The 27,498-nt window shown below is 40.1% G+C and overlaps 1 protein-coding gene across 1 annotated transcript in view; it reads left to right on the plus strand.

Annotated features, from left to right (window-relative positions):
* The window catches only part of LAMA2 (laminin subunit alpha 2), a 377,975-nt gene extending 350,764 nt beyond the window's left edge, over nt 1–27,211 (plus strand). The window contains exons 57-66 of the mRNA XM_030558337.1: nt 286–434; nt 3,869–4,045; nt 4,691–4,922; nt 15,050–15,162; nt 16,417–16,606; nt 19,525–19,680; nt 22,094–22,247; nt 22,558–22,688; nt 23,513–23,735; nt 26,740–27,211. Of these exons, the coding sequence (XP_030414197.1) occupies nt 286–434; nt 3,869–4,045; nt 4,691–4,922; nt 15,050–15,162; nt 16,417–16,606; nt 19,525–19,680; nt 22,094–22,247; nt 22,558–22,688; nt 23,513–23,735; nt 26,740–26,897 (1,683 nt within the window). The 3' untranslated portion in view covers nt 26,898–27,211. The remainder of the gene's footprint in view (nt 1–285; nt 435–3,868; nt 4,046–4,690; nt 4,923–15,049; nt 15,163–16,416; nt 16,607–19,524; nt 19,681–22,093; nt 22,248–22,557; nt 22,689–23,512; nt 23,736–26,739) is intronic.
* Nucleotides 27,212–27,498: the final 287 nt, after the last annotated feature.

Raw genomic sequence — 27,498 nt, forward strand, 5'->3', positions numbered from 1 at the left:
TTGATTCATAATAGTGTATGATGGCAGAATTTGATCAACTATCCTCAGTGGCTGGAATTCTAAGTGCAGCCTCAGCCGGTTACTATGTTTTTGTGCCTTAAGTAGGATAGTGGCACAGTTCTTGAGGAGCCTGTAATGAGGTTAATTCCTACCAGCAGCAACAATAGGTGGAGCAAAGGAGAAGGGATATGCTTTACTAAGGGAGAACTTGGGCAAATGTAAAAGTAAGAGAAGCAGTTCCCTTCTGAACATGGCTTAGCTTTTAATAACTGTTCCACGTTACAGGCCTATTATGCAGTGTTCCTGAATAAAGGTCGATTAGAAGTGCATATCTCCACTGGAATACGAGATCCACGCAGGATCACCGTCAGGCCTGAATCCAGTGATTTTCATGACGGTAGAGCACACTCCATCCGGATAGAAAGAATCAAAGGGTAACAAACAAGGACTCCAGGGTGCTACACAACTCGTAGTACAGTTAATTCAATCACCATCATAAACAGATGACTAAAATCAGTATTCCTTTTTACGAAAGGAGGAGAGTATAATATGTGCATGGTTTCCTTACTAAAAAAATAGGCAGTTTCTGACTGCTAATTTTATTACTGTATAGGCTAAGGTTACATGTTTTAGTGAGGTTATCAGGCAGCTCTTCTTAAGATTATCATTAATCAAAATTGCTATATTTAACCTTTTGGTAGTTGGCAAATGTATTTTATTAATCTAATTTATGTGGCTGAGGAATAGAACTTCAGAAGAGTAAATCATCTTTGCAAGAGTTGCGGAGAAAGACAGCTTTCAAAACAGCAACAGCAGCAGATAACCTTTCCCAAATACCATATGTTCATTTTAAATATATGATTACAGTGGTGTCCAATTGAGTGAGTTAAGAAAATGAAGATACATAGTAGTGGATTAACACTAATGTTTCTTTATCACAATTAAGCCATTGCAGATATTTCAACTGTATTCACCCCTTCACTAGCTCAATGTCCCTTACCACTTTTTCAGAGACATGCACCCAAAAGACTGTTAAGGAGATGCACATTACCATTTATTAAGGATACCCGCATTAGAGACAATAAACATATTGTCATCTTGATGTGTAGAGATTTATACAGTTACTATTATTTATGTTCTGTTACTGCCAAAAGTCTAAACCCAATTGTGGAATGTACTGTACAAATCTTCAGGGGACTTGTGCACACTAAGAGAAAAGATTTTTTTTTAAACGTTGTAAGTAACATGTGATAGCTAGCATGTTACGAATTCCAGTATATCTAGGGCAGGTTGTAACTGAACACATTAGCTGATCGAGGTGAACCATAGGCACATCACTATGATTCACCTAGACTAGCTAATGTGTAAAAACTACAGTTATGGTCATCTAGTCTAAACTCCATTTATGACTTTGTGCCTTTTTCCCAACTGCCTAGAAGAACCTCCTCTTCCATCTAGTCACCAGGTGCTTTCCCTCCCCTCTACTTTAAAACTCACTTCTTTTGGCTTTGTCTTCTTTCACTATAATCTCTGCTCAGAGAAATTCACTGCCTCTTTCACCTGTTTATTGTAAATAACCCCTACTGCAATTTTGTTCCCCAGCATTTCCTATCATTTGTTTGTTGTTAGATAGTAAATTCCTTGGGGCAGAGATTTTTTTCCTCTATTAAAAAAAAAAAAAGAAACCATCATGCTCTCTTGACAGACTAATGTTACGTGATGATGATAATACAAATTTTTAAACATACAGGTAAACTCTTTTCACTTGAATATCAAATAAAACTGCTTAGAACAAAGGTGGTAGTCTGTTACGTTAAATCAATACATAACTGCTCTACAACGCCATCCAGTGATGAGAGATGCATATTAGAATCAAGCCTTCAAAATTTGTTTTGTAACAGAGCTACTGAGAAAATTAAATGAAGACTGTGCACTTTATGTAACACAGGCTGGATTGGAAATGAAAAGATATGAAACTTAATTCCTTTATCTGCTTGTCATCATCTCAGGCTTAAACTCTTCAAGTAGCTAATTGTCCATATAATTATAAACTAATTGCTTTCCATTCCAGGATAATTATAGGATAGTGTTCAGGATCAATGCACTGTATGGTAGTATTCTGTTGCAAAACATGTATATGTTTTCTATGGTAATCTGAAGATGAGATAAAGTACTTGGCTGAAGGTGTCAATAAGCAACAATATACAGTATAAGCAATTCCTGCAATAGAATGGAATCTAAGAAAGGCGTACTGTACAACTTATGTCTTTTGATCAAAATGATGCTACCTGTAACTGTGAAGGGATTGGATGTTTTGCACACAGTAAGCCTAATTTTTAATTTGTGTGCATGCATTTGAGGGCCCATTTCTCCATATGAGCATCCAAATAACATGTATTTGGGTGACTTAACTTGGAAAATTGGCCTCCCCGGGGAATGTTTTTTTTAAAAATTCATTTATATTCTGTAATTTACAAGATTTGTATTATTTGGTGAGGAGGGAGTGAGGAGGAAGGATTGAATTTTCTTTGTTATATGAATCTATAGTTGAGAAAATGAGGTAACTTGCCAGAAACTGACTCTTTCACAGTGTGCTGTGAGTGCTCACTTCTTCTGAACAAATGAGACTGATTATTTAGGCACCTAAACATGGATTTAGATGCCTAACTCCAGGCACTGATGTATAAATATTTAGGCCCTAATATTTAACTTCTTGTGATCCTGAAATAGAGACTTGACTCAGCATCTCTAAAGTAACAGCACACTTGATAAGCTGCACCAGAGTCTTCTAGATTTCTCTCTCTTTTTTTGTTGTCTTTACTCTCTTGTGGTTAATGTCTATTATATCCAGTATAGCAATGTAAAGAAATTATTTCAAATAGAGTTTCCCTTGCAGCTTCAAACATACTGAAGTTCTGATTCACCTTTTGGCTCTGAGTTAACATTGAGTTAGACTTGTTAAATTGCGGTAGCCTTTGCTCATTTTATCACTCATCTTCCGATTGTCCCAAAGACAGCAACAGATAAATGACTGACCCTGGTATCGTTATGCCTTATTACGTTATGTTTGTCACCCATCAAAATTACTCATTGTCTCTCTACATCTGCATTCTCTGTATTAGTACCTGTTTCCCTCTTTTTAACATACAGGTTCCTAACAACCTAGATTTCTCTACCGTCCTAGCCTTGTTATAAATATGGTAAAAATCTTTCAACAATTTAACGTAACATACATGAGTGTATGCCTCTATCTCACTGCTCTGTAGCATTGTCTTTGTGTGACCTCTTCTCTTATATTTGGACCATGTGTTTGCATAATTACAGCGAACAATCCACATGACTTTCTCCCTTACCGCCTTCCCACAAAACAGGCTAACCATATATTTTTAAAATGTACAGTATGTATGTACTGTTGATTCCTGCAATCAGAGCACTCCAGAGCATTGTTTGTCCCCTAGTACAAGCCAGAAAATAAAGACCCAACAAAATGTGACCCCATGCTGTTATGTCCCACTGAGCCCTATATGATTATACATAATGTCATGTACAGCAGGCTTGACTCTTACCATGTCAGTGCTGTCATGCTTCAGACTACTATTTTCAGTTCAACCAGAAGCTATTATTACTGCAGCTCCACTGTCTGGTGTTGCCAAGCCCTGCTGGAGAATTAATGAAGGAAGCATTGTAGTGGCTGTGAACCTGTTAGTAGCTAATATTTGCTTAATGTGGTGTTGCTAATCATGCAATTTGGGTTCACCCAGTTTTATAGCGGGTGCGGCAATAAATGGTGCCTGCAAAAAATGATTTTAATGCAAGCAATAGCCATGATAGATCCTTTTTTATTCATTTGCTTTTAATCTTTTCATAGGATGTTTACTGTTCAAGTAGATGAAGACAGAAGCCAGACTCAGAGGCTACCTACTGATCAGTCTATAACTGTTAAAAAACTCTTTGTGGGAGGGACCCCGCCTCACTTTCAGGTTGCGCCTATCAGGAACATACCCCCTTTTGAGGGTTGCATATGGAATCTTGTCATCAATGCCGTGTAAGTAGGTCTAACTAGTGCTCACAAATGTTTTGGTTACTGAAGCGATAAGCACCTCAGCTGCCAAGAGAAAAGTTGCTGTCAAAAGCTAAACCTACACAAAAGGGTACCTAAAAACTGCTTTATACGCCTTTGTTCTTTTTGATATATCAATATACAGTATGCACATGACAGGACATAGGTCTGATTTATTGAAGTCAGTCTTCTTCTGGGTGCAAGAACCAGTGCCTGCCCACAAAAAATACCACCTGCAGTGTTCTACAGCCACATTCCAGACCACAACAACTTACCCTAGTAATGCTTTGGTGTTATAGGCCATTCTTAGGGAACTCTGTGCCATTGTTTTTAAATAAGGGTGAGATTCAGGGCTGTCAGATTATGGGAATTAGTATGCTTAGCATGGAGCCTTAACCATAGGAAATGTCCTGCTCCACTAGGTTAATGATCTGGAGGTACCAGGTGGACAGAAAAAAAAGGAATGGTGAATGAAATGTAACTTCTGCAAAACAAATCACTTTGATGACACTTTAAAGCAACAGACAGTGCTTGGTCAAGTGTGAACTCAGAGCAGTACCATAGCTTCTTCAGTGACAAAGAGAGGCGGAAGAATTGATGAGAGCTTTTGATTTCATTGTGTCTCCATAGCCCCATGGACTTCGCTCAGCCTGTGTCCTTCAAAAATGCAGATATAGGCCAGTGTCGCACTCTGGAACCCGAGATCAGACTTCCTGAAGGAGAAGATGAAGATGAAGCTACCCCTGCTTCTGTCTTGATCCAACCTGAACCTGATGGTAAAGAGGAGAAAGAGAGCACAACTGCCACCCCCAGGTTTTCTTCCTCTCCTCCTCCACCACCATCACCTTCACTTCCTACACATGTAAGTATATATTGCATCTATGAAGAACAGTTTTAGAAGAAAAGTCTCTTTTATGTGGGAAGAGAAGAGGAATTAGTAATGATGCCTTAAAATTATGATGTGTGTGTAGATGGCTAGAGAATATTGAGTAGTTGGGGTATCTACACTATTATAGAGTTCTGGATGTTTCATCCAGCTTGTTAATGAAGCAGATTATCAACTAAAGCTCAGGACAAGTTTGAATCCTGAATCATTTTATTTTTTTCCTCAGCAAAAGCTTAGAATAGGATGATCATAGCATCCTGAGTCACACTGAGGTGATATGATTCTGTTATATATCCCCTTTCTCCACCTCTCCCCTCTCTAATCTCCCAAGAACTCCAGAAAGCCACCATGGCAATCACAGATTTTGTTTTTGTTGGCTTTTCCTTCATTCTCAACTTCAAAGAGAATTGCAAGGTTGGATAGGCCTTTTTTGTGTCATTTATGTCTTTTCTTTTTCTTTTTTTTTTCATGGTCGAGGATGGGATCAGACTGAATGATTAAAAGTTCTTTTATAAAAATGCATGCATTGTTATCGCCATATTAGGATGTAATGCTTTGCACACATGTCACATACATGTATGTATGCTCTGCATATATGTGGACTCTGCTCACATGCTGTATTAACCCTACTGAAAATATAAAAAGGTGATTTAATTAAAATCAGCATCTATTTCAGAAGACTGGAAGGTAACAGACGTTTTTTAAAAGGTGTGATAGGTAATTACGGACCAGTGAATCATACTTTGGCTTCCAGTAAATTAGTTGAAATTATAAATGAGGGCCAGATTTTTTAAACTAAATTAAAACAAAGGGAACTGCTCATTGGTAACTGCTTTTGAGAACCTGGCCACTTCACTGAAGTGCCTAAGTAGAAACTCAGATCTCTTGAAAAACTAGCCATAGAGAAAGATTAATAAAACAGCTGATTGAACATCATAGACTCATAGACTCTAGGACTGGAAGGGACCTCGAGAGGTCATCGAGTCCAGTCCCCTGCCCTCATCAGAAATTCATGCCTCTCTGATCTACTAAAGTTCTGGGAACATATCAGTAAAATAATGGACAAAAGAAAACTGACTGATCGAATTTACTTTGTTTGTCAAAAATCTTTGTTGAACTCCATCACAAGAGTATGTTAAAGAAATTAAATAGTCACAGGTTGAGAGTTAAGGGTGGGATTCCTCATGCTTCAGGATATAAAACAACAACTAACTGATTGGAATTAGAAAGAAGCTTCCCCTATGGGAAATTTATCTCATAATGCTGTTCCTTGCACCTTCCTCTGGTATCAGCCACTCTCAGTGATGGGATACTGATCAAGGTGGACCATGGGTCTGATATGATATGACGTTTCCTGTGAAATTTTATAACCTTAGCCAAAAGACTGCTGAATCATAGAATCATAGGACTGGAAGGGACCTCAAGAGGCTATCTAGTCCAGTCCTCCGCACTCAAGGCAGGACTAAGTATTATCTAGAGCAGTGTTTCTCAAACTGGGGCCGCCACTTATGTAGGAAAAGCCCCGCCAGGCTGGGCATGTTTGTTTACTTGCCCCGTCCACAGGTCTGGCTGATCGCGGCTCGCACTGGCCACAGTTCGCTGCTCCAGGACAATGGGAGCTGCTGGAAGCGGCGGCCAGTAAGTCCCTCGACCTGTGCCACTTCCAGCAGCCTCCATTGGCTTGGAGCAGCGAACCACAGCCAATGGGAGCCACGATCAGCCAGACCTACAGATGGGGCAAATAAGCAAACCAGCCTGGCCCACCACGGGCTTTTCCTACACAAGTGGCGGCCACAGTTTGAAAAACACTTCTCTAGAGCATCCCTGACAGGAGTTTGAATGACCTTCTCTTAAAAATCTCCAATGATGGAGAATCCACAACCTCCCTAGGCAATTTATTCCAGTTCTTAAGCACCCTGACAGTTAGGAAGTTTTTCCTAATGTCGAACCAAATCTCCCTTGCTGCAATTTAAGCCGATTGCTTCTTGTCCTATCCTCACAGGTTAGCAAGAATATTTTTTTCACTCCTCTTTCTAACAACCTTTTATGTACAGTAACTCCTCACTTAACATCCTCCCGCTTAACGTTGTTTCCAAGTTACATCGCTGCTCCATTAGGGAACTTCTCTTTTAACGTTGTGCAGTGCTCCCTTAGCAGTCATTTGGATGCCTGCTCAGTCCACTGCTTGTAGGATTCTGTGGAAAAGAAGGGAGTATTGCACAAGTTCTGCTTCTCCACCTCCTCCCCCTCCCTCCCAGCATTTCCTGCTTAGGACTTTCTGGGAGGGAGGACAGGATGGAGCAGGGAAGCACCATGTCTCTGCTCCTCCCCTTTTTTCCTAGAAAGTCCTTAGCACTGCCAAACAGCTGTTTGGCATCAGGGAAGCACTGTGAGAGAGGGGAAGGAGTGGGGACGCGGCATGCTCTGTGGAGGAGGTAGAGTGGGGGTGGGAAGAGGTGGGCCTGGAGTGGAACAGGGATGGGAAGAGGCAGGCCTGGAACATTCCCCAGCAAAGTCAGTGCCTGTTCTTCTGGGGAGAAGCTGCTGCTGCACAAGGTGCTTCCTAGTGTCCTTGCCTGCATCATTGTCTGCAAAGGGCTGTGCCTGTGTAGGGTAAGCCAGGGGCACTTCCCAACCACAGTACAGTACAGTACTGTATAGTATATAATGCCTTTTGTCTGCCCCCAAAATTTTTCCTTGGAACCTAACCCCCGCATTTACATTAAATGTTATGGGGAAATTGGATTTGTTTAATATTGTTTCACTTAAAGTTGCATTTTTCAGAAACATGACTACAATGTAAAGTGAGGAGTTACTGTATTTGAAAACTGTTATCTTGTCCCCTCACAGTCTTCTCTTCTCCAAACTAAACAAACTCAGTTTTTTTCAATCTTCCCTCATAGGTCATGTTTTCTAGACCTTTAACCATTTTTGTTGCTCTTCTCTGTACTTTCTCCAGTTTGTCCACATCCTTCCTGAAATGTGGTGCCCAGAACTGGACACAATATTTCAACTGAGGCCTAATCAGTACAGAATAGAATCTCAGGCTTCAAACTCCTGGCAATGCAAAACTGGGTGTTGTTGGTGCAAATTTTAAAAATGTGTATCTCAGTAAAGGAGTTCAGATGATTAAACTGTTTGAGAAAGTTGTTCCTGCTCCAATACAGTAATATTAAAAGTTGGCACAGCATTTCCTGGCTAAATAGTTCAGGTGCTTGAAATAGTAAATTGGAAAGTATTATGAAAAAATCCAGTCTTGAGTTTGTTTTGGTACAAACCCAGAAGTTTGTTGCAACTTGTTAGGGGGCTTATTCTTTCACTCTTTCACTTGCCTGGTCCTTCTCGCATGAATAAAGAGCAACAGTACCCGAAGTCTGAAGATGCAAACAATTCAGTGTTTATTGGGGTGAACTTTCAGCAAGCATGATTCCAGTTTCCTTCCTCAGTGTCCCCCTTCCCAGCTCTGACACCACAGAGCCTTGCTTGGGTCCCTGTTCCCATTCCCTGTTCTCATTCCCCCCCTTAGCAAAACATGATTTCAATTCCCCCACCCCCATTTCCTGTTCCCATTCCCCTCACCTTACTTCCTGATTGCTTGCAGACTATATAGTAAAACTTGAGGTCTGCTTAGCTATACCATAACCAATCATTTTACTGAAATTTAACTAACCAGTCCTAACATATTGTAACATGATTATTTAACCAATCATATCCCACCACCTTAATTGGTTTACACCCAACAAAATTAATTATATAGCAGACAATTACAGAACCAGACAGAGATTATACGGACAAACAATAAGGAAGTGGAGACTACAGTGATAGAACAATACAGAAATGAAGATTTCGCATCCCAGCTATTAGTAAGTGAATTCGCCAGACAGGATGCTATCAAACTAAGGCCATGTCTACATCTAAAATTTTGCAGCGCTGGTTGTTACAGCTGTATTAGTACAGCTGTATAGGGCCAGCGCTGCAGAGTGGCCACACTTACAGCAACCAGCGCTGCAAGTGGTGTTAGATGTGGCCACACTGCAGCGCTGTTGGGCGGCTTCAAGGGGGGTTCCGGGAACGCGAGAGCAAACCGGGAAAGGAGACCAGCTTCGCCGCGGTTTGCTCTCGCGTTCCCGGAGCCACCCAGCAAACCGCAGGGAAGGAGACCTGCTTGCTCGGGGTTCCGGGAACGAGAGAGCAAACCGGGAAAGGAGACCAGCTTCGCCGCGGTTTGCTCTCGCGTTCCCGGAGCCACCCTGCAAACCGCAGGGAAGGAGACCTGCTTGCTCGGGGTTCCGGGAACGAGAGAGCAAACCGGGAAAGGAGACCAGCTTGATTACCAGAGGCTTCCTCCTTCCACGGAGGTCAAGAAAAGCGCTGGTAAGTGTCTACATTGGATTACCAGCGCTGGATCACCAGCGCTGGATCCTCTACACCCGAGACAAAATGGGAGTACGGCCAGCGCTGCAAACAGGGAGTTGCAGCGCTGGTGATGCCCTGCAGATGTGTACACCTTCAAAGTTGCAGCGCTGTAACTCCCTCACCAGCGCTGCAACTTTCTGATGTAGACAAGCCCTAAGTTTCCTTTTACATCTAGACTCTTCCCTTTCTCTGGAGGTGATAGGTATGTCAGGACAGGATTATATTCCTAACACCCCAATAGCACCTTATTTCAATGTGACTAGTTTGGAATGTAAGGATGTGACCATACATTTCCCAGCTTATGGCTGCCTCTGCTGTTTAGCCAAAGGCTTAGCCTAAGAACGGGGCCTCAGGCCTTGGCTACTCTTGAGAGTTACAGCGCTGGTGGTGGCTTTACAGCGCTGTAACTCACTCCCTGTCCACACTGGCAAGGCACATACAGCGCTGTATCTCCGTGGCTACAGTGCTGCAGGTACTCCACCTCCCCGAGAGGAAAAAAGAGAACAGCGCTGGGGTGCCAGTGTAAACAGGAAATAATCTTACTATGCTGTAACTGACCTCTGGAAGCTTCCCATAATGCTTTTAAGTAAAGACTACTATCTTTGTTTTGTTGTGATGCCTCTGTTTGTTTTGTTGTGAACTTCGGGCTCCCGAAGCTGCTTATCAAAAAAACAAAACACAGCTACTGTTTGCTGTGAACGAGCTCCCTTTGGAATGCCCACAGCTAGTGTTTGCTTGAAGAGAGGGGGCTTGAGGAGGGTGGGAGGGAGGGCCGTTTCAGGGAGGCTGCTTATCTGGTGCTTTCAGTGAGCGAGAAAGGTGGGGGAGGGGGTCGGAACTTGCAGCTGCTGACAGTGTCAGTTCCAAAAACCCACTGTCTCTCTCCCTCACGCTCCCTGTCACACTCCACCACCCCACCCCCCACACCTTTTACAAAGCACATTGCAGCCGCTTGAATGCTGGGATAGCTGCTCATAATGCACCGCTCCCAATGCCGCTGCAAATGTGGCCACGACAGTGCACTGGTAGCTGTCAGTGTGGCCAGATTGCAGCGCTTTCCCTATTCAGCTATACGAAGACAGGTTTAACTCCCTGCGCTGTACAGCTGCAAGTGTAGCCATACCCTCAGACTGTCACAGTAAGAGAAGGACCTTACACAGACAGTGATTTTGATTCTTTCTTTTATACCTCTATAACTAGCTAAGTGATAAGAATACAACTAAATTTTTAAAGTATAGGCCTTTGCAGACAGCCTGAATATCTATATCCTAACACAACTCTGTAGCTGTGTTGTCTGAGTTGTCTGATCACCCTTATAATTTCCCACAATTGTGAAAATTTAAATCACTAAAAATAAAAAAAATGCTTCATACCCATAATTTGAGCAGTGGTGAAAATGTAAATGGATACAAATTTTAAAATGTTTAAAATAAAAACATATTACCTATTGAAATTATTAAAAAAAATTAACATTGAATTCTGCCCAGCATGTTTATGTAGGAACTATAGCAACACTTTTGACTTCTACCCACAAGATGGCGAAATTGTAACATGATGAAACTGATACATTTCCATTTTCAATAAAAAAAAAATTATACAGTTCAAAAACACTGAGTCTATGACACAAATATTCAGAGCAAAGGAACTCCAGGATAAAGGTGATAATCCATTCTCCCATCCTCGTGAAAGAGAGAAAGTCAGGCTGCCATAAGCATATTGTTTGAGAGAAGGGTTTGTTTCTTTTTTTATTTCTTTATTTTGCTTCCATTGCTTGGCTGTCTTCTGTCTATAAACCTGAGAGACACTTTCCACTGCCTGAGTCTATGTGTATTTATACTAGCCATTTTTCAAGGGCAAAATTAAGAGGAATAATTATTAGTTAAATGTTTAATGTTATTTACAATAATTGTTATTATTTAATTTTGTTGTTTAATAAAGAGATGGGCTTTACATATGAGGTACATGGAGCCATGGTGAATCATGTAATCCACAGATATTGCCCAGGGTGACAATCTGGGGGGGGGGGGCGGGGGAGTGTGAAAACACACACACCAACACCCTTGCAGTTTCTCTTTTGAAAAATAAGTGTTTTCTAATTCTTCATATTCAAAAGCACCTTAAATGATCTAGCTTTTCTTTTTTTGCCTAAATCCTGCTCAGTAGGATTTGCTGGGCAAATAATGGATTTTTCAGTTTTCTGGCAATTCTGAAAAATTGGTGGAAAAAATCATTTTGGGCTGACACAAATTTATTAAAAATTTTCAGCATATCATATATAATTTTAGGTTGTGCACAAAATGTGTGTTGATTTTGAACCTTTTAAATCATTTAGATAGACATTTTCTAAATTAAAAGTAATTTTGAATCAAAAATCAAAATGTTTCATTTTGAAAATGTTGAAATAAAGCATTTGAATTGTTTTCAGAATTTTTTTAAGTGTTTTTAAGGGAGGGGTTTAATTTTTGGTTTTTTTGGGGGGGAGCTAATGCAATTTGCTGAAATTTACTTCAGCAAACATTTGTGACTTCGCCAAACGTTTCAGCGTTGCTGAATCTGTATTTTTTGCCAAAAATTGGCATTGAAAAATTTCACTCAGCTCTACTGCTCAGTATTTGCTCCTGCAACAAAGAGCATAACCATGGTTTATATTGAAACAGCTGATACATCATTCCTGATTCAGTAATGTAGTACCTCAAAGCCATTCTGGAAGAATCTTATGTGCAAATCCAGTCAGCACAGAAATTCACCCACATGCAGGGGGGCAAAAAAGACTATGCTATACTTAAATCCCACCCTGTTCTTAAGACTTAACTACTCATGTGCTCTCCATCTCCACAGCAGTGAGTTGAACTCTTAATGAAGAAGTTGTATTTAAAAAAAAAAAAGACAGACAGGACGCAGACTAGTCAGGTAGTTTAGAAATACTGTAGTTGCCTGCTTTCTTCCGCTAGGATTGTTAAAATGTGTCTTGCTTGAGAACAATGCCTTGGTAACTGCTGCTTCTGCCTCATATTATTTACTGCTTCTCAGGACTTGTTTGCCACTGAAGTGAAGAGCGCCAGCATTACAGCTGACTTTGACATCATCACGGTATCTTCCAGCATTTTCCCAAATGGTCCCCAGTTGCTTCATTTAACACTATTGGGTGAACTGCGGTGCTGCCTTCTTCCTTTGCTAATAAATGATTTTTCTTGTGAGTGCTAATGCAGCGTCATTTGTAGAGGAATGTGTGAGACAGTTGGACAGTGAAGTTCCTATTTGCTCAGACAGATCCACTAAGGTTATCAGTTTTCTATGATATGCATGGCTTCTGCTGATGTTTCCTATCATATAGAGAATAGCGAAGTTCAAGTCATTAATTAAATGGTTCAATTTTGAGGCTCCCAGGTGACGTTAGGGTTTATTAACTGGTTGGGCTTAAATGTGGGACACCTTAAGGCTATGATACAAAAATATAGAGCCAGGAAACTCCAAGTTGGGCTGATAATCCATGCTTTTAACTCACACACTTGTGAAAGAGGTAAAGTCAGACTGTCAGAGATAAAGTCAGGTCGACCTTTGTTGGAGATAGGCATGTGAATAAAGCCTGAATTTTCTAGAACAGTTCCCTTGTACAATTTTTTCTCACTGACACTTCCACCTCCATACAGTTGACTATTTTAAGCTTTGTTTTTAAGAGATATATGAATAAAGGACCAATATAATGACAAAATAAATTAATAGGTGTGTTAACCTATTATCAAATCCCCAGCAACATTTGTGGCACCTACCATTAATCCCTTGTCCTCCTACTGTGCCCCAGCATCAGTGCTTACTGACAGTAGCAAGTAACTGAGACAGTTTAGTAATATTTGATATCTGACAGAATAAAATTTTTCTCCTCACTGAAATCATTGGAGGCCATAAATAGACAACTAAGGGCAGACTTTTGCCCCTTAACATTGTAACATGCACTAGTGTGCCATTGAAATGTCCACTTTAGGTCCATTTTTTTCATTCTTCATCCATCTGCCAATTCCAGATTTCAATTTATCTCCAAGTTTAAACAACCGATGATGGATATATTATATATACAGTACTATTACCAGTTGTTAAACTATCAGGCTAAGATTGTAACTGTTAAAACAGCTTTGGACATTAGCCAGCATTATAGGAATATTAATTTGCAACTACATCACCTGTATCCATTTGTTAATCACTGAAAGACTATCATCACACATTCATCACTCTTGTTTTGTGCTGTTGAGTTACATCTTTCTCCTGTTTTTCTTTTAATTGCACATTGGTGTGTACTTGTCACAGTGCATGTTCTTTCACTGTACATGGAGGACTGTCATAATCAGAACAGAGTAGCTGTGGAAAATGTTTTTTAAAAATTCTCCACTGTTGTGAGGATTTCTTTGTGACTTGTGAAAGACAGAATATCACATTACTGAAGAGGGGAATCACAGAGCGGGGAATTTCCTCTTTGCAATAGAAATTTCCTGTTTCCTGAGGAATCATGCATGACATCTTGAAAATGCTTCACAGAAAGAACACATTGGCAAGCAAACATGGCACATTGTACTTTGATGGCCTCTGCTGAGTCAGGGCTCAGAGAGAGGCTGTGGCCAATCCAGGACTGTTAAACACAGTGCTTAAAAACAGAGCTATCAAAGTCTGTTTTTTCCTGTGGTGGTATTGTCCTGAGATGATGATGTCTTAGATCCTATGAGAAACTTCTTCACAGTATACCCCAGGTGGAGCATCGGGGGAGATAATAATTGTTGTGGCCCTTTCATTGAACAATGCTAGACTGTGGCTATATGATCAAGGTTCAAAGGGACACAGTCAAAAAAAAACAAACACTTTTGCGTGAAAATGTTCTACCTTCTGTTGTTACAAGTAACACCTAAGAGTAATGTAACTGGAAGAGACCATTGGTAAAAACAACATTTTTCTTTATTTCTTTGGTTTGTCATGTCTGTGTATTCGATAGCACAAAGTATATAGTACCTGTTTCTCCTCCATATCAGTCAGTCAGTTTTTCTGGTATCTGTGTGGCTCTTTCAAACAGCAACAAGGGGAGAGAAAACATTTTGAAAGACAGCGAAAGAAACCTGATTGTAAAACAAACCATAAATTGGCATGGGGACTCAGTGGCAGGGGTAGCACCTGCAACTACTTCTATCTACTTTTTTTGAAAGATCGGCTAGATTTCAGTTTAATAGTGTCCCATTAAGATTTCGGTCCTGCTCAGACTCTAGGAGACAGCACCCTAAAGTATAAGTGCCAGTGAGCTACATTTAAGGGTGCACTGAGCTACACAGAAATCATTTAAGGGTCTGGTGCGCATACCCTGATGACAAAAAAGCAGTACATAAGTCTAAAGGAACTCTGCTTTTAAAATGAATCTTCATTATATTGCCTGCTAACTTTATTTTACGTGGAGAGACAAAAGACACTGGGAAGTTGCAGAGCCAATACCTATAATAGGTAGCATATTCTCAAGTGCTCCAGGGTAAATGAAGGAACTTTAACTCTTGGGCAGATGAGGTTCAGAATGAGAAGTTCTTCTTGAAAAATATTACTAGCATCCCTAGGAGACTATAGAAGAGGTTTTTTATTTTCTGATGTATGCTTTATACTGCTGTAAAGCACATAATAAATTAATATGCTCGATCGATGGCATGATTTATATTTTGCAGGACACTTGTGCTGCTGATACAGTGCCAGCTGTTTTGGAGGGTGGCAAACAATTTGGTCTTTCAAGGAACAGTCATATTGCGGTAGCATTTGATGATACCAAAGTGAAGAACAGGTACAATATCTGATTTTTGTGGTGAAGTAATAAAAGTGAGGTCTTACGTGGATGGCTGACAGCAAAATACTCTGGATCATATTTTCAAAAACTTTAGGCACATTCTTGAGTGCAATTTTCTGTGGTCCAGTTTTGTACATACAAAAACACTGGTTAGTGCACACAAATACCATATAGGCATGAAAAATGGGTAATGATTAGTCTGCCTGAGTAGTATGCCCAAATGAATTTTGGGGGCAGGAGAGGAGGGAGAGAAAATCAAAGTTCAGGACATACAAAACTGGCCTGTGAAGAAAGGTTATGTGCACAAAAGTTGTTCTCAGTTTTAGAGGCCAGGTGTGGCCTCTTGGTATCTTGGTCCATAAATAACACAATTAGGAGTAATATTATATTTGTTTGTTTTGTTCAAACAAAGCATAGTGCAGCTGAATGATATCAATTGCCAAGAACCAGGATAGCCGGTTCATACAACAGAATTAATATATTGCACATGGTGTGGAAAGTGAAGTTCACTGAATCACAAACTAAATTATTTTTCTTTTAATGAGCAAGTCCCTTTTTCTCTTTTCTCTTTGCATCTCATGATTAAAATCAGCCACCAAGGTTACCTGTTGCACATCAGGAACACTGCCAAGCTACGCACCCACACAGAAGAATTAATAGAATTACTCCTTCTGAAAGTTATAGCTACGCACTGGCTGGTTCTAGCTATTGGACCAGAGATTCTGGAGTAATACTTGGTTCATTGCTCACTTTTGCAGTGAAAGAGTGTGACAATTAATAATTGTTTCAAGTGAAACTAGTGAATTTTGTTCACCTTCCTTTGATTGCACAGGCAACTTGAATTCTGACATTTCCTAATTCTGAGTGCTTGACTTAGTACATTTAATGTTCTGTTAACATAGTGTTTGTGTGTGTAATTTCTTAGTTTAAAAAAAAAACAAGGTGAAAAGACAAACTCCATTATATAGCATCACTTGAACACGTACATGGGCGTCTTCAGCAGGCTTGCTGTATTAGACAATATACATCTCCACAATAGGTGTTGGACTAACAAGTAAAATGCAGCTCTCAGATATGAATGATGTTTAAATTTTGATGGACAAACAGAAGCACTAGTATCTGGCCTCTTAACAATTCATTTTTCTGAAAGGGAGGGAGGAAGGAAGGAGGGAGAGAGAGAACAAATTAATTTTTCCTCCGTTTGATTTTGAGAAAAATTTTTCTTTGGTTCTGTTTTTTTTTCCTTTTCAGGCTCACAATTGAATTTGAAGTCCGAACAGAGGCTGAATCTGGCTTGCTTTTTTATATGGCCCGGATCAACCATGCTGATTTTGCCACTGTTCAGATAAAGAATGGACTGCCTTACTTCAGCTATGACCTGGGAAGTGGGAACACCAGCACAATGATTCCAAACAAAATCAATGATGGCCAGTGGCACAAGGTATACAATGCAGTGGGATACTTAGAAGTGCTAGAGAGATCCTTGACTTGTTCAGGAGATCTGCCTGAAATCTAGATGAGCTGAATTTTTAGATACTGGCACCTAAGTTGTTCTTGGAGAATTTTTGCTTTCAGATGCACACACGTAATTGTAGCTATGTTTACACACGTTCATATTCTGCTGGGTGCCGATATTTGAAAATTTGTCCCTCAGGTAAAGACGTATTTTGGGTCACATTTAGAATATACAGTATATGTAGCTGGGAAACTCAGAGAAGATTATAATGTTCTCTTCAACTGTGTAAGTTATGTAAGTAATGAGGCCCAGGTGACGCTCAATGAGACACATCATTAGAGCTAACAGTCTTTTGGGGTATCACTGTGGCTGAAATGTGATACAGTTAAAAGACCAAAGAACTTTGAAAAAAAATCAAGTGAAGTTAATTTTGTTTGCACTGTTACCTCAACTCATTGGGGAGCAAATATGATATTCACAGACATGTTTGCAGTGTTTGTGAGCTTTAGGAAAGGAAACACTTATGAATATAAAATGCACTTGGCCTCTGGATAACGGGTAGGAAATCATATCACAACCATAAATATGGTATATACTGAACAGAGGTAACAAACACATTATAAGTTTCTAGCTACACGGAGAACTGTCCTAGGAGATTTACTAAATTTGACAAATCTGTTCTGCTAATCACAACACAAACTAAAGTAAATTAAAACCTGTCACTAAACAAGAATAACCCTAATAGCATTTCACCTTAATCATGGCTCACAGTACCCTAAACCCTGGTCCACAGCAGGGCTTTAGAGCTGGTCTGAAGATAGTTTTCCCTGGCGGAAATATTTAACAAAATCAAAAAATATTTTGTTTTCATTTAAAGTTTCCATTGGAAATTTTGAGTTTTCAGTGAAAATGCAAGACTGAAAGATTTCAGCCAACAATGAGAGATGTACAGCCTCATGGGAGTGGTATTTTGATCCTCCTGCCCCCATTGTTCTCTATGGGCTGGGACCCAACTGGATTACATCTCCCATAATGCCTTACTGGTCTCCCCTTTTGGTAAGAAGAAGGAATGGAGTCCCTGGACCTGGGTACATTAGGGGAGATATAGTCCAACAATACCTATGACAATTGCTTGGCATCAGAGGGCAGGACCATGTTTTCAACATGGAAGTCCTGGAAAAATCTGGTGTTAGACCTCCTGGGTGTAGAACCCAGGCCTGCTGGGCTGGGGACATTGCCATGCTGCCACCCAGTAACAGCTGTAACCTTCTTGCGCTCCATGACCCCATGGCTTGCTGTGAAAATATCCTGCATCAAGGCAGGCAGCAGTCTCATGGCTCCTGATTGGCTCCCCATCCTATATTGACCCAAGGGATGTTCCAGGAAAAGTCTAGGCAACAGCTCAGATCTTCTGTAGCTGCCACAATTGTTTCTGCTCCTTGATCCTAAACTTCTGGCTTTGACCTTGGCTTGACTTGGACTTCATCTCCTGACCCTGAAACCTGATTCAGACTCTAACCTTTGATATTGACCCTGGCCTGGAACCTGACTCCAAATTCCTCCACTGTTCCCAGCCTCAGGTTTGCCCCTGCTCTGACTCTTGGTCATTACTGCCCTTGTTGAGATCCTGACATCTGGTTCAGTCAGCTTCAAGACTCATTTGATCTGCACCGAATTGAGTAGACTGGCCATGTAATTAGTATGCCTGAGACCCGTTTGTCAAAACAAGTCATATTCCAAATTAAGCTCCAGCAATCGTAAACATGGACAGCAGATGAAATGTTTCTAAGACACCCTGAAACAAAATGTGTGAAAAACAAACATTTCTGACTTGACCTTTGAGCAACTGGCAGTTGATCATATTGCATGGCGCCGCGTGGTAAGAGTGAGCATCCATGACTTTGAGAAGAATCAAGTTGAGCAGCTACAAGCACACAAACAAAGTGCAACTCAATCACCACAACTAGACAAATGGCTCTGTGGCCAGTATGGTAAATGTTCTTCCCAAATTGGAACTGGAGTCACATGAAGGCCCATTAGTACAAACTATGATTGTCAAGGTTATCCTTGAAATTGAAGTCACTAGCATCATTGTCATCACCAGGGCGCTTTAAAAATGTTACCTTAGTTTAGCTACCATGTATACTATACATGACATTTAGTCTTCTTAATACATAGAAACTCTGCTGCAGAAGTTACTGGGGAGTCTGATACATATCTTTGGAGAGAGAGTGGTTTAGCAGTAGTTATGGGCAAAGTTTGAACAACTCCTCAGCAATTGTTGTTCCTCCATATGAGTCATGTCCTATTTGTCTAAATAGGAATCTTATTAAGCCTGGGTGTGTTACATTTACTCCATCCTGAACTATAATCTGTAGCAAGTATAAGCTAAAGCAACAAGAAACTCAGTCATGGAATATGGTTCTTAAATATGTGCTATAATAAACCTTTATGGTGGATCCCACTAAAAAGTCAACATTTAGCATCCCAAATGCCTGCAGTTAGCACAGGATCTTCCTATATGTAGAAGAAGAGATGCAGCAGAATTGCTACCACTTTAGTGAGGCAAACACTAAGTTTTCAAAAGGCATCCCCTGTGCATTTAGTAATTCTAATACAAATACTCATGATGCTTCCTGGCATATTTGAATTAAAAGTTTAGTTCTGTGGTTGTGCAACACACAGAACTGTGGAGTCCTGGTGCATGACTAGGACTGCTAGGACTACAGCTATACAAATAATAAGTAGTAGTAATATTGTCTGCCTTATTCTTTACATAGAGGAAGTTTTATTTGGCTTAAGCTGGAAATCTGAAGCTGCACTTTGAAAAGCATCCTTTGCTCCAAGGTTCTCTGGTATCAGAAAACGCTCACTAATGTGCTATATTTTTGTCTTATTTCTAGGTAAAAATATTTCGAACCAAGCAAGAAGGAATCCTTTTAGTAGATGGTGTTTCAAACAGGACCACCAGTCCCAAGAAGGCCGATATCTTAGATGTTGTGGGAATGCTGTATGTTGGAGGATTGCCCATTAACTATACAACACGAAGAATCGGTCCAGTAAGGAAGAACATTTAATAAGCCATTTTACAGTCTCTAAATATGCGTTGTCCGGTATCACGATTTACATTTTTTTTCCAAAATATAAAGGCAAATAGATAAAAGGGCCTATCCAATTCTTCTTTAAGTCGTTGGAAGGACCTGGGTTAGAATACAGCCAGTACAAAGAATTGAAACTGGCCCATAGTCATTACTATGAGAAGAAGGAAAAGCTTTACAGTCCTGGACCCTTACAATTCCACTGTTCTGCAGGGGGAATTCAAGTTTAAAAATACACGTCTCCCTTTTGGCAGGATTCTTGGAATTTTAAGGCTCCAGCATGGTACAGAGGGCTTGTGCAAATATAAAAGCTCAGTGAGAACCTCAGTTAAAACTTAGTATCAGAGGGGTAACAGTGCTAGTCTGTATCCACAAAAACAATGAGGAGTCTGGTGGCATCTTAAAGACTAACAGATTTATTTGGGCATAAGCTTTCATGGGTAAAAACCCCACACTACTTCAGATAAAAGTTGTCCATTTCTCCGGTTCATCTGAAACTGACACATTTTGACAATTTTACCATGAAGTAGGCAGGTTTTGACATTTTGGTAACAAAATTCATTGGTTTGGGAAAATTTTCATTAAGTGTTTTCCTAGAAATGACCAAAAGATCTATTCATGCAGATCTTGGCTGAATTCACTGGTGAGTCCAAAACTACATTCACTAGGATTTTTTTTCAAATTTTAATTAAAGTTTTGCACATTTCTAATTAACAGTTATGAATTATATCTTACAAAATACCACAGCAACAAGATGAGTGAGGTAACATATTTTATTGGAAATTTGAAAGCTTGTCTCTCTCATCAACAGAAGATATTACCTCACCCCTCTTGTTTGTCTAATATTCCAGTACCAATGCAGCTACAACAACACAGTGTACAAAATACTACAGGACACAAAACAGACCCAGTGAATAGGGATTTCTTATATAAAAGACTGTGCAAAGAAAATATGAATAAAACTGGAAAGGTTTTAGAAATTCCATTGAAATCAGTGGTCTTAAGAGACTTACATAGGTGTTACTGTGAGTAAGATTTGTCCCAATGTGTGTGTGTACCTCTCTTCCCTCCTCAATATCTGCCTCCTTCTCCTTTTCCCCCCAATCTCCATGTGTTAGTGTTTTTTCTCATTCTCTCTTTCCCCCCTCACACCAAATGCATGAGTGTGTGCACACCTTTTGTTCTTCAAAGTGTATGTTTGACATTTACCCTTCACTTCCCCAATATTACCACATTCCAGCATCAGCCAAGGCAGGGCTGGAACAATTTTTATAGTGCTGATGATATAAACCATGTATTTGGGGTTTGTTATTACTACTTCAAGTCAAGGGGTGCGGCAGCACCCCCAGCACCTCTAGTTTCAACACCACTGGGCCAATGGCTTTCTTTAGAGCCTGTAGGCCCTCCATGCTCCTGAGCTTCCTCTCCCCAACCTCTGCCAGCACTAGTTGTCCAGTAGGTGGATGGACTCCCAGGCCTTCTTCAGGGAGGAGAGAGGAAATGCTACTCTGCACAGCGTCCAGCATCAATGGAAAGAGACATTATCGGAGATGGGAGGGGGGGAAAGTGCTAGTACGGCGTACCAGCTATACAGACTCATTGCAATCCCTGATGCTTCTTCCTTTAAAGGTCATCCAATGAGCAGCATAATAATAATACCTAGCTCTAATAGTTAAGGCTTGTTAAATTGTAAAACTGATAAAGATGCAAGAAAATCATGCATATAATATCTTAGCTACAATCACACAATAGTTGTAGATAAGGTTATGTGGAGAGCCATATGATGCCATCAGAATTTATGTAAAACTTCCATTCACTTAAGCAGGAGTTGCACATTTAGAAGGATGTGGCCCAATATAAGCACAACTTTAATATGTAAGGTTAGCCCCTCAATGGTCTGAGAAACAGAAAATGTAGTAATGTTACAAGTTATCTTGAGAACACTTACTATACTCCATGCCTTTGTCCACCGGCTTAACTAAAAAGTACGGACACTATTCAATTACAGAAGTAAAGTATGGGCTATTACTTTTCTGCATTGCCTGTGCAATTTGCTGTTTCATTATGCAGTGCATTAGTTTATGCCTCTTCCATTAAGCCAAAGAGATGAGACTTCATTTTGTGAGATCTGATCCCTAGAATTTCAGAAAAGCAACATAATTAGTCTGTAGTGTGATGGAGATTAGATTCTTATTACAATCAGATACTGTGGATTAGCCATGTAAAGTTCAAGACTCATTCAGCTCCACACATCCAGCAGCAAAACACAGAATCAAAAGAAGGGATACTTTCTGATGCCATAATTGAACCTTTCCATACCAGCATTTCTGCTTGCTTCTCATAACAACATTCTCTGTTTGAAAATTGCACCCAGGTCACCTACAGCATTGATGGTTGCATCAGAAATTTTAAGATGACAGAGGCTTCTGTTGACCTGGATAATCCAACCTCCAGCTTCAATGTTGGCAAATGCTTTACCAATGCAGAGAAAGGAACATACTTTGATGGAACAGGCTTTGCCAAAACAGGTAATAAAGTACAATTTTACTAGTGCTAAAAGAGAAACAGTTATAGCACGTGGGATTTTCAAAGGCATTCAGCATTGCCTAACTCCCATTGTGGGATCAGAGTTAGGCCAGTTCTGACTCTAAGCACTTTTCAGAATCCCATTCAGCATGTTTAAATGTTACGCCTGGTGTTTGATCGTGTGTATTTCCAGCAAGATCTCAAATTAAGAATTGGTACCAGGAGCCACTATTTTACACTCGATTTCAGTTGGACTAAATAATAGTTTAGCTGTTTTTCTAAATGTATTACTGTATGTTTTCCACTCCCCAGTTGGAACATATAAAGTGGGAACAGACTTACTAGTGGAGTTTGAATTCCGTACTACTCGAATGAATGGTGTTCTGCTGGGAATCAGCAGCCAAAAAATGGATGGACTCGGTATCGAGCTGGTAGATGAAAAAGTGAGTGAAGGCATTTTGCAGTGAGGGCATCATCTGATACATTCCGGATATCTGTAGTGCATTTGTGTGTCTTAAAATGCATGAACAAATTTAAACTCTGATTTAATGTCAAGACATCTCAGTCAAGATCACAGCCCCATTTATGCCAGTCAGTCCTTCCCCTTCCAAATTTGTCTCACTTCTAGTTTTGCTAAGTCATCTTAACATGTTGTTCTGCAACATTGCTCTGTTTCCTGTATTACAGCATTGGGCCTATGTTAGCAGGAATGTGCAAAGTTGTGGGCACTGTGTCTGTCATGTCATGAATATCAGTCCCTTGTGTGTGTAACTCAGTGTTGGTACATAGTTTAATTAACCACTCAGCTGCACTTAAAAGTAAAAGCTCTGTTTTATATAAGACCACCACAAAACCAATATTTTTGTCCTTGTATAGTTTCACAACAGAAAGTTGGCAAACCATGCCCACAGCTTTGCACATTCCTGCTGACCTAGGCCCCAGTGTTACACATGGATCTACACACATGAGCTCTGTTGACTTTAGTGGGTTCTGTACAGGTGCAAGGATCCACCCACACAGAACTGAGTGCAGGATTGGAGCCATAGTTACTAGATTCTGGTGATGGAAATAAACACAAGGGGGCTGAGCTGGCTTGTGTTGATTTTGAAATGTAATAAGACAATTTATGTTTAACTCTACATTTATTCTAAATCTATATGTAGCTTTTGGAAAGGTCAGATTTGATGAAAACTAGATCACCATGTTCTGTATAAGTATTATTTTGATAACTCGTCCTTTCCCCTCTCTTTCATGTTACATTCTCCAGCTGTTGTTCCATGTAGATAATGGTGCAGGCAGATTCTCTGCCATCTATGAGCCTGACAAACCAGGCAGCTTGTGTGATGGACAGTGGCACAAGGTAACTGCAAACAAGATCAAGCACCGATTAGAATTAACTGTGGATGGGAATCAGGTGGACGGAAGCAGCCCAAATGGAGTCTCCAGTTCTGCGGACACTAATGATCCTGTCTTCGTTGGAGGATATCCTGGTAGGTGTCCAACACACAAACAGGGCATTATTCACGCTCTCTAGTAATGAGGTGTTGCCAATGTCTTAAATATAATTCGGTTTCACACATTAATATCAATGGAGATAGCCTGGTTATGAATATCCAAACTTCTCCACAGTATAAATGTCAGTTATCTAGATTTCATTCTTGTGCCTTTGAATAACAGGAGCTCTGCAGCACTGAATTTCAGTCATGTGCTGCCAATATTTCGCCAAGGAAGCCTATAGTTCTTTCCCTTGAGCTTATAATAAACCCTCTATCCAAGGGAATGATGCACTTTCAGAGAAGAGCAAAAAGACTCTATTCCTTTCTTATCACATTTAAACAAAAACACTTTTTCACAGCCAAGGCAACAGCAGCAGCATTTGACAAACTTGAACTGCCAGAAATGTTTAAACGTGGCTACTGGAAAAAAAGGTAGGCTGAGTATATTGATCATATAACACAGAGCTCAGCCTGTGAAAATTGATTTAGGGAATGTGGGGAATAAACTGTAGAAGATAAGGCTGTCCTCCCTCAGGATTTTTTTTTTAAATATTTCCTTTTGGTGCAATCTGGTTTATTTTTAAAGGCAAAACAAACAGGAGAGAAAGGATCCAGAGGCCTTCATACTTATTCTACTGATAGTGAATATTGACAACTAACTGTTCACAAACAAACAACAGACGAAGAATTATTTGAGGAATAATTTAATATTGAAAATTAAAAATTTCAGAAATTTATAAAATGCTCATAGTATTGGGTTTGGGGTTTTTTTTTTTTTACTAATTCTGTAGCACTCCTAGTGCTGTTTTGTACTAGCTTGTGAACAGAGAAGCTAAATATCAGATAAGGGTGCCTATTCCAGTGTCCATTGAAGTCAATAGAAGGCCTCCCATTGACATCTGTGAGCATTGCACTGAGCTCTGAATTATTTTCTTTGCATTTTTCCTCCATTCTAAATGATGTAATACAATGTATCCAGTAACACTTAGCTTTCAGTTCCTCCAGATGTTATCTGGTGTATTTCCTGTATTGTTTGATATGTAAGAGAAAGCCAGGCTCTGCCACACTGGCCTAATTTAGAATGAGTGTTGTCCCATAAAGGTGTTCCCAGTGTTGTGGTATTTTTACATAAGAACGACCGTACTGGATCTAACCAATAGTCCATCTAGCCCAGTGTCTTATCTTCTGACAGTGGCCAATGCCAGGTGCCTCAGAGGGAATGAACAGAACAGGTAATCATCACGTGATCCATCCCCTGTCACCATTCCCAGTTTCTGGCAATCAGAGGATGTTTTTACAGCAATCCTTAGACTCTAATATAAGAACTGGCGCTAAAGAAGAGTTTCCAGTGGTGTGCATAATGAGTTATGAGCTGCATTTAGCCAAAAGAAGGGCAATCAGATGTAACGCAGCAGTCTATATAAAACAAATCCACACCACTTGCATTGGAATGATACCCATGAACTGAGTTAAAGCTGCATACTAAATTGTGGATCCATGTGATAAATAATTTATCGTGCACCTTTGACCATCTCTCCTCCTTCTGTTGACTAGTCCATTTCCCCTTGTTTATTCTAATATTCCAAACACCTTAACAGTCTCGCACACCTGCCTCTTTTTAATCAGCCTGCCAGAGAAATGTTTTGTCTTCCTCCAAATGTGGAATTTTCCCAATTTATCCTCGCCTGAGGCACAGAACAGGCAAGATTCAGTCCAAGACCTGTGGCAGCATTTCTGTGTGTACATATGTCACAAATTTAACATCCGTTATCCATGCGGTCTGGATTCAACAGTCCACTGAGGTTGCTTTATGCTTCATTAAACCATCTGAAATTGGCTGGTGGAGAATTCCCTTGGGCAGGGGAATTTTCCACCAGTAGAAAGTTGTTGAGGTCAACTGTCATTGCCTCCTGCACCAAAAACTGTCTGTCTCTCTCTCTCTCCCTGCCCTCCCTCCCCCCACCCCGTCACACACATTGCCAGTGTAAGGAGAAGGAGGGGTCAGAGTTTTGGGGTAGAAGAGGGCTTGTAGTGGAACAGAGCTGTGCTGTGCCCAATCCTCCATTGATGTTATAATGTCCCTGTGAATCCCTGTCTTGCACTAAGGCTAGGCAGCCCTGAATCAGGAAGCACAACTGGCTCCCTGTGGCCACTACTTCACTCAGAATAGAGATGAGAAACAAGGCTGGGAACTTCAAACAATTGTTAAGAGGAGATTCCCAGCTTCCCAATGGGACTAGCACTCACTTCTAGCCATCAGGGTTCCCAAGATGGCAGACTTTAAAGTTGTGACATTTTTAGGCATGTAAAAGCTATTTGGGGTCATTTTCAGTATTTGGCTCTATCCGAGCCCAGTACAGTTGGACTCAGCGTAGCTAAAGCCCCTGCCTTTACAGACACAAAGATACAAAATATAATCCAAAAATAGTCTCTCCATAACATTGCTAATGTAGCCTTCTCTGCTACCTGCAGCACATACAGAATAGACAGTATGTGCCCTTTGGGGATGCAGAAGTCGCCCTGACAACTTTGCTACTTGTGAGTAAATTCATCCATCCCAGACTCATGCTGATAATTCCTTTATATCACATGTATACAGACTACAAGTTGCAGATGCACAGAACCATTATTTGTCTGCTGCATACCATTTGTTAGTACTGTAGGAAAAATGCCATTTGGATCTCTCAGGAAGGCTGATGGCTGTTTTATTTAATGTCATGAACATCACCTGAACTGAGTTGTGTGATTTAAATGGAAAATTTAAATTCGTTTTGATTTTGCAAGTGGCACATTGTGAATGAATAAAGAGACTGATTAGATAGTTGCCACCAAATCAAGCGTTTATCAAACATGCTTAGAGGTTTAACCACTCTCCTGCTAAAAAATGGGAGTGCAGCCAGTAAATTGTGAAGAATATATATATTTGAGAATGCAAGTGGGAGAAGAGATTTGAAGAAGAAAAATGAGGTAACAACATTGTTTTGTTTTGTTTTTTCAGATGGTCTGAACCAGTTTGGCCTGACTACAAATATCCGTTTTAAAGGATGCATTCGCTCGCTGAAGCTCACCAAAGGCACTGGTAAACCTCAGGAGATTAGCTTCAGCAAAGCCTTGGAGCTGAAGGGAGTTCAACCTCTATCATGCCCTGCAAACTAACATGAGATCATTCAACTTTGACATGCATCTGATTGTTTTAAGTGCCTAAATTTTTTTAAAAAATGTTATATACAGTACATTAATAAAATGTCTTTGTGCAAGTATTTTGAGTTCTGTCAGTGATATTTAAATGGCTCTATTTCAAGGTAGCTCCAAAAGAAGATTAAATTAGTAATCATTCATTTCTTCTTTCTTTAACTGAATAAAGCAATACGTTACTCTAATCTTTTGTGCTGTTTTTCTGTAGTTTGAAATGGAATTGTTCAGCATAGTTTTTTGTGAGTGGGACTGTATAATATGGAGAGGTGTGTCAGAGAGAGAAGGTACTTTATATAAAAAAGTGTGTTAACTCATTTCAAAATTCAATTTTATTTTGGCCACTCCCAATTTTTTAAAAATGCTTTTAACAGAAAACTCTGCTTTGGATGAATGGACTGGTTCAGTTCAGGGCCTGGAACAAAGATCATTTATCATTGCTGGTTAGGGGCAATGCTGGGTGCCTGTTTAATTTGTGCGTTGTTGTTACAAGGACGATATTAGACTTAAATTCTCTAATATATCATTTGAATAGCTTTGGAATGTAATGTGTGTTTTTTGTTTG

This window comes from Gopherus evgoodei, chromosome 3 (genome assembly GCF_007399415.2).
Source record: "Gopherus evgoodei ecotype Sinaloan lineage chromosome 3, rGopEvg1_v1.p, whole genome shotgun sequence".
In the NCBI taxonomy this organism is placed as follows: domain Eukaryota; kingdom Metazoa; phylum Chordata; order Testudines; family Testudinidae; genus Gopherus; species Gopherus evgoodei.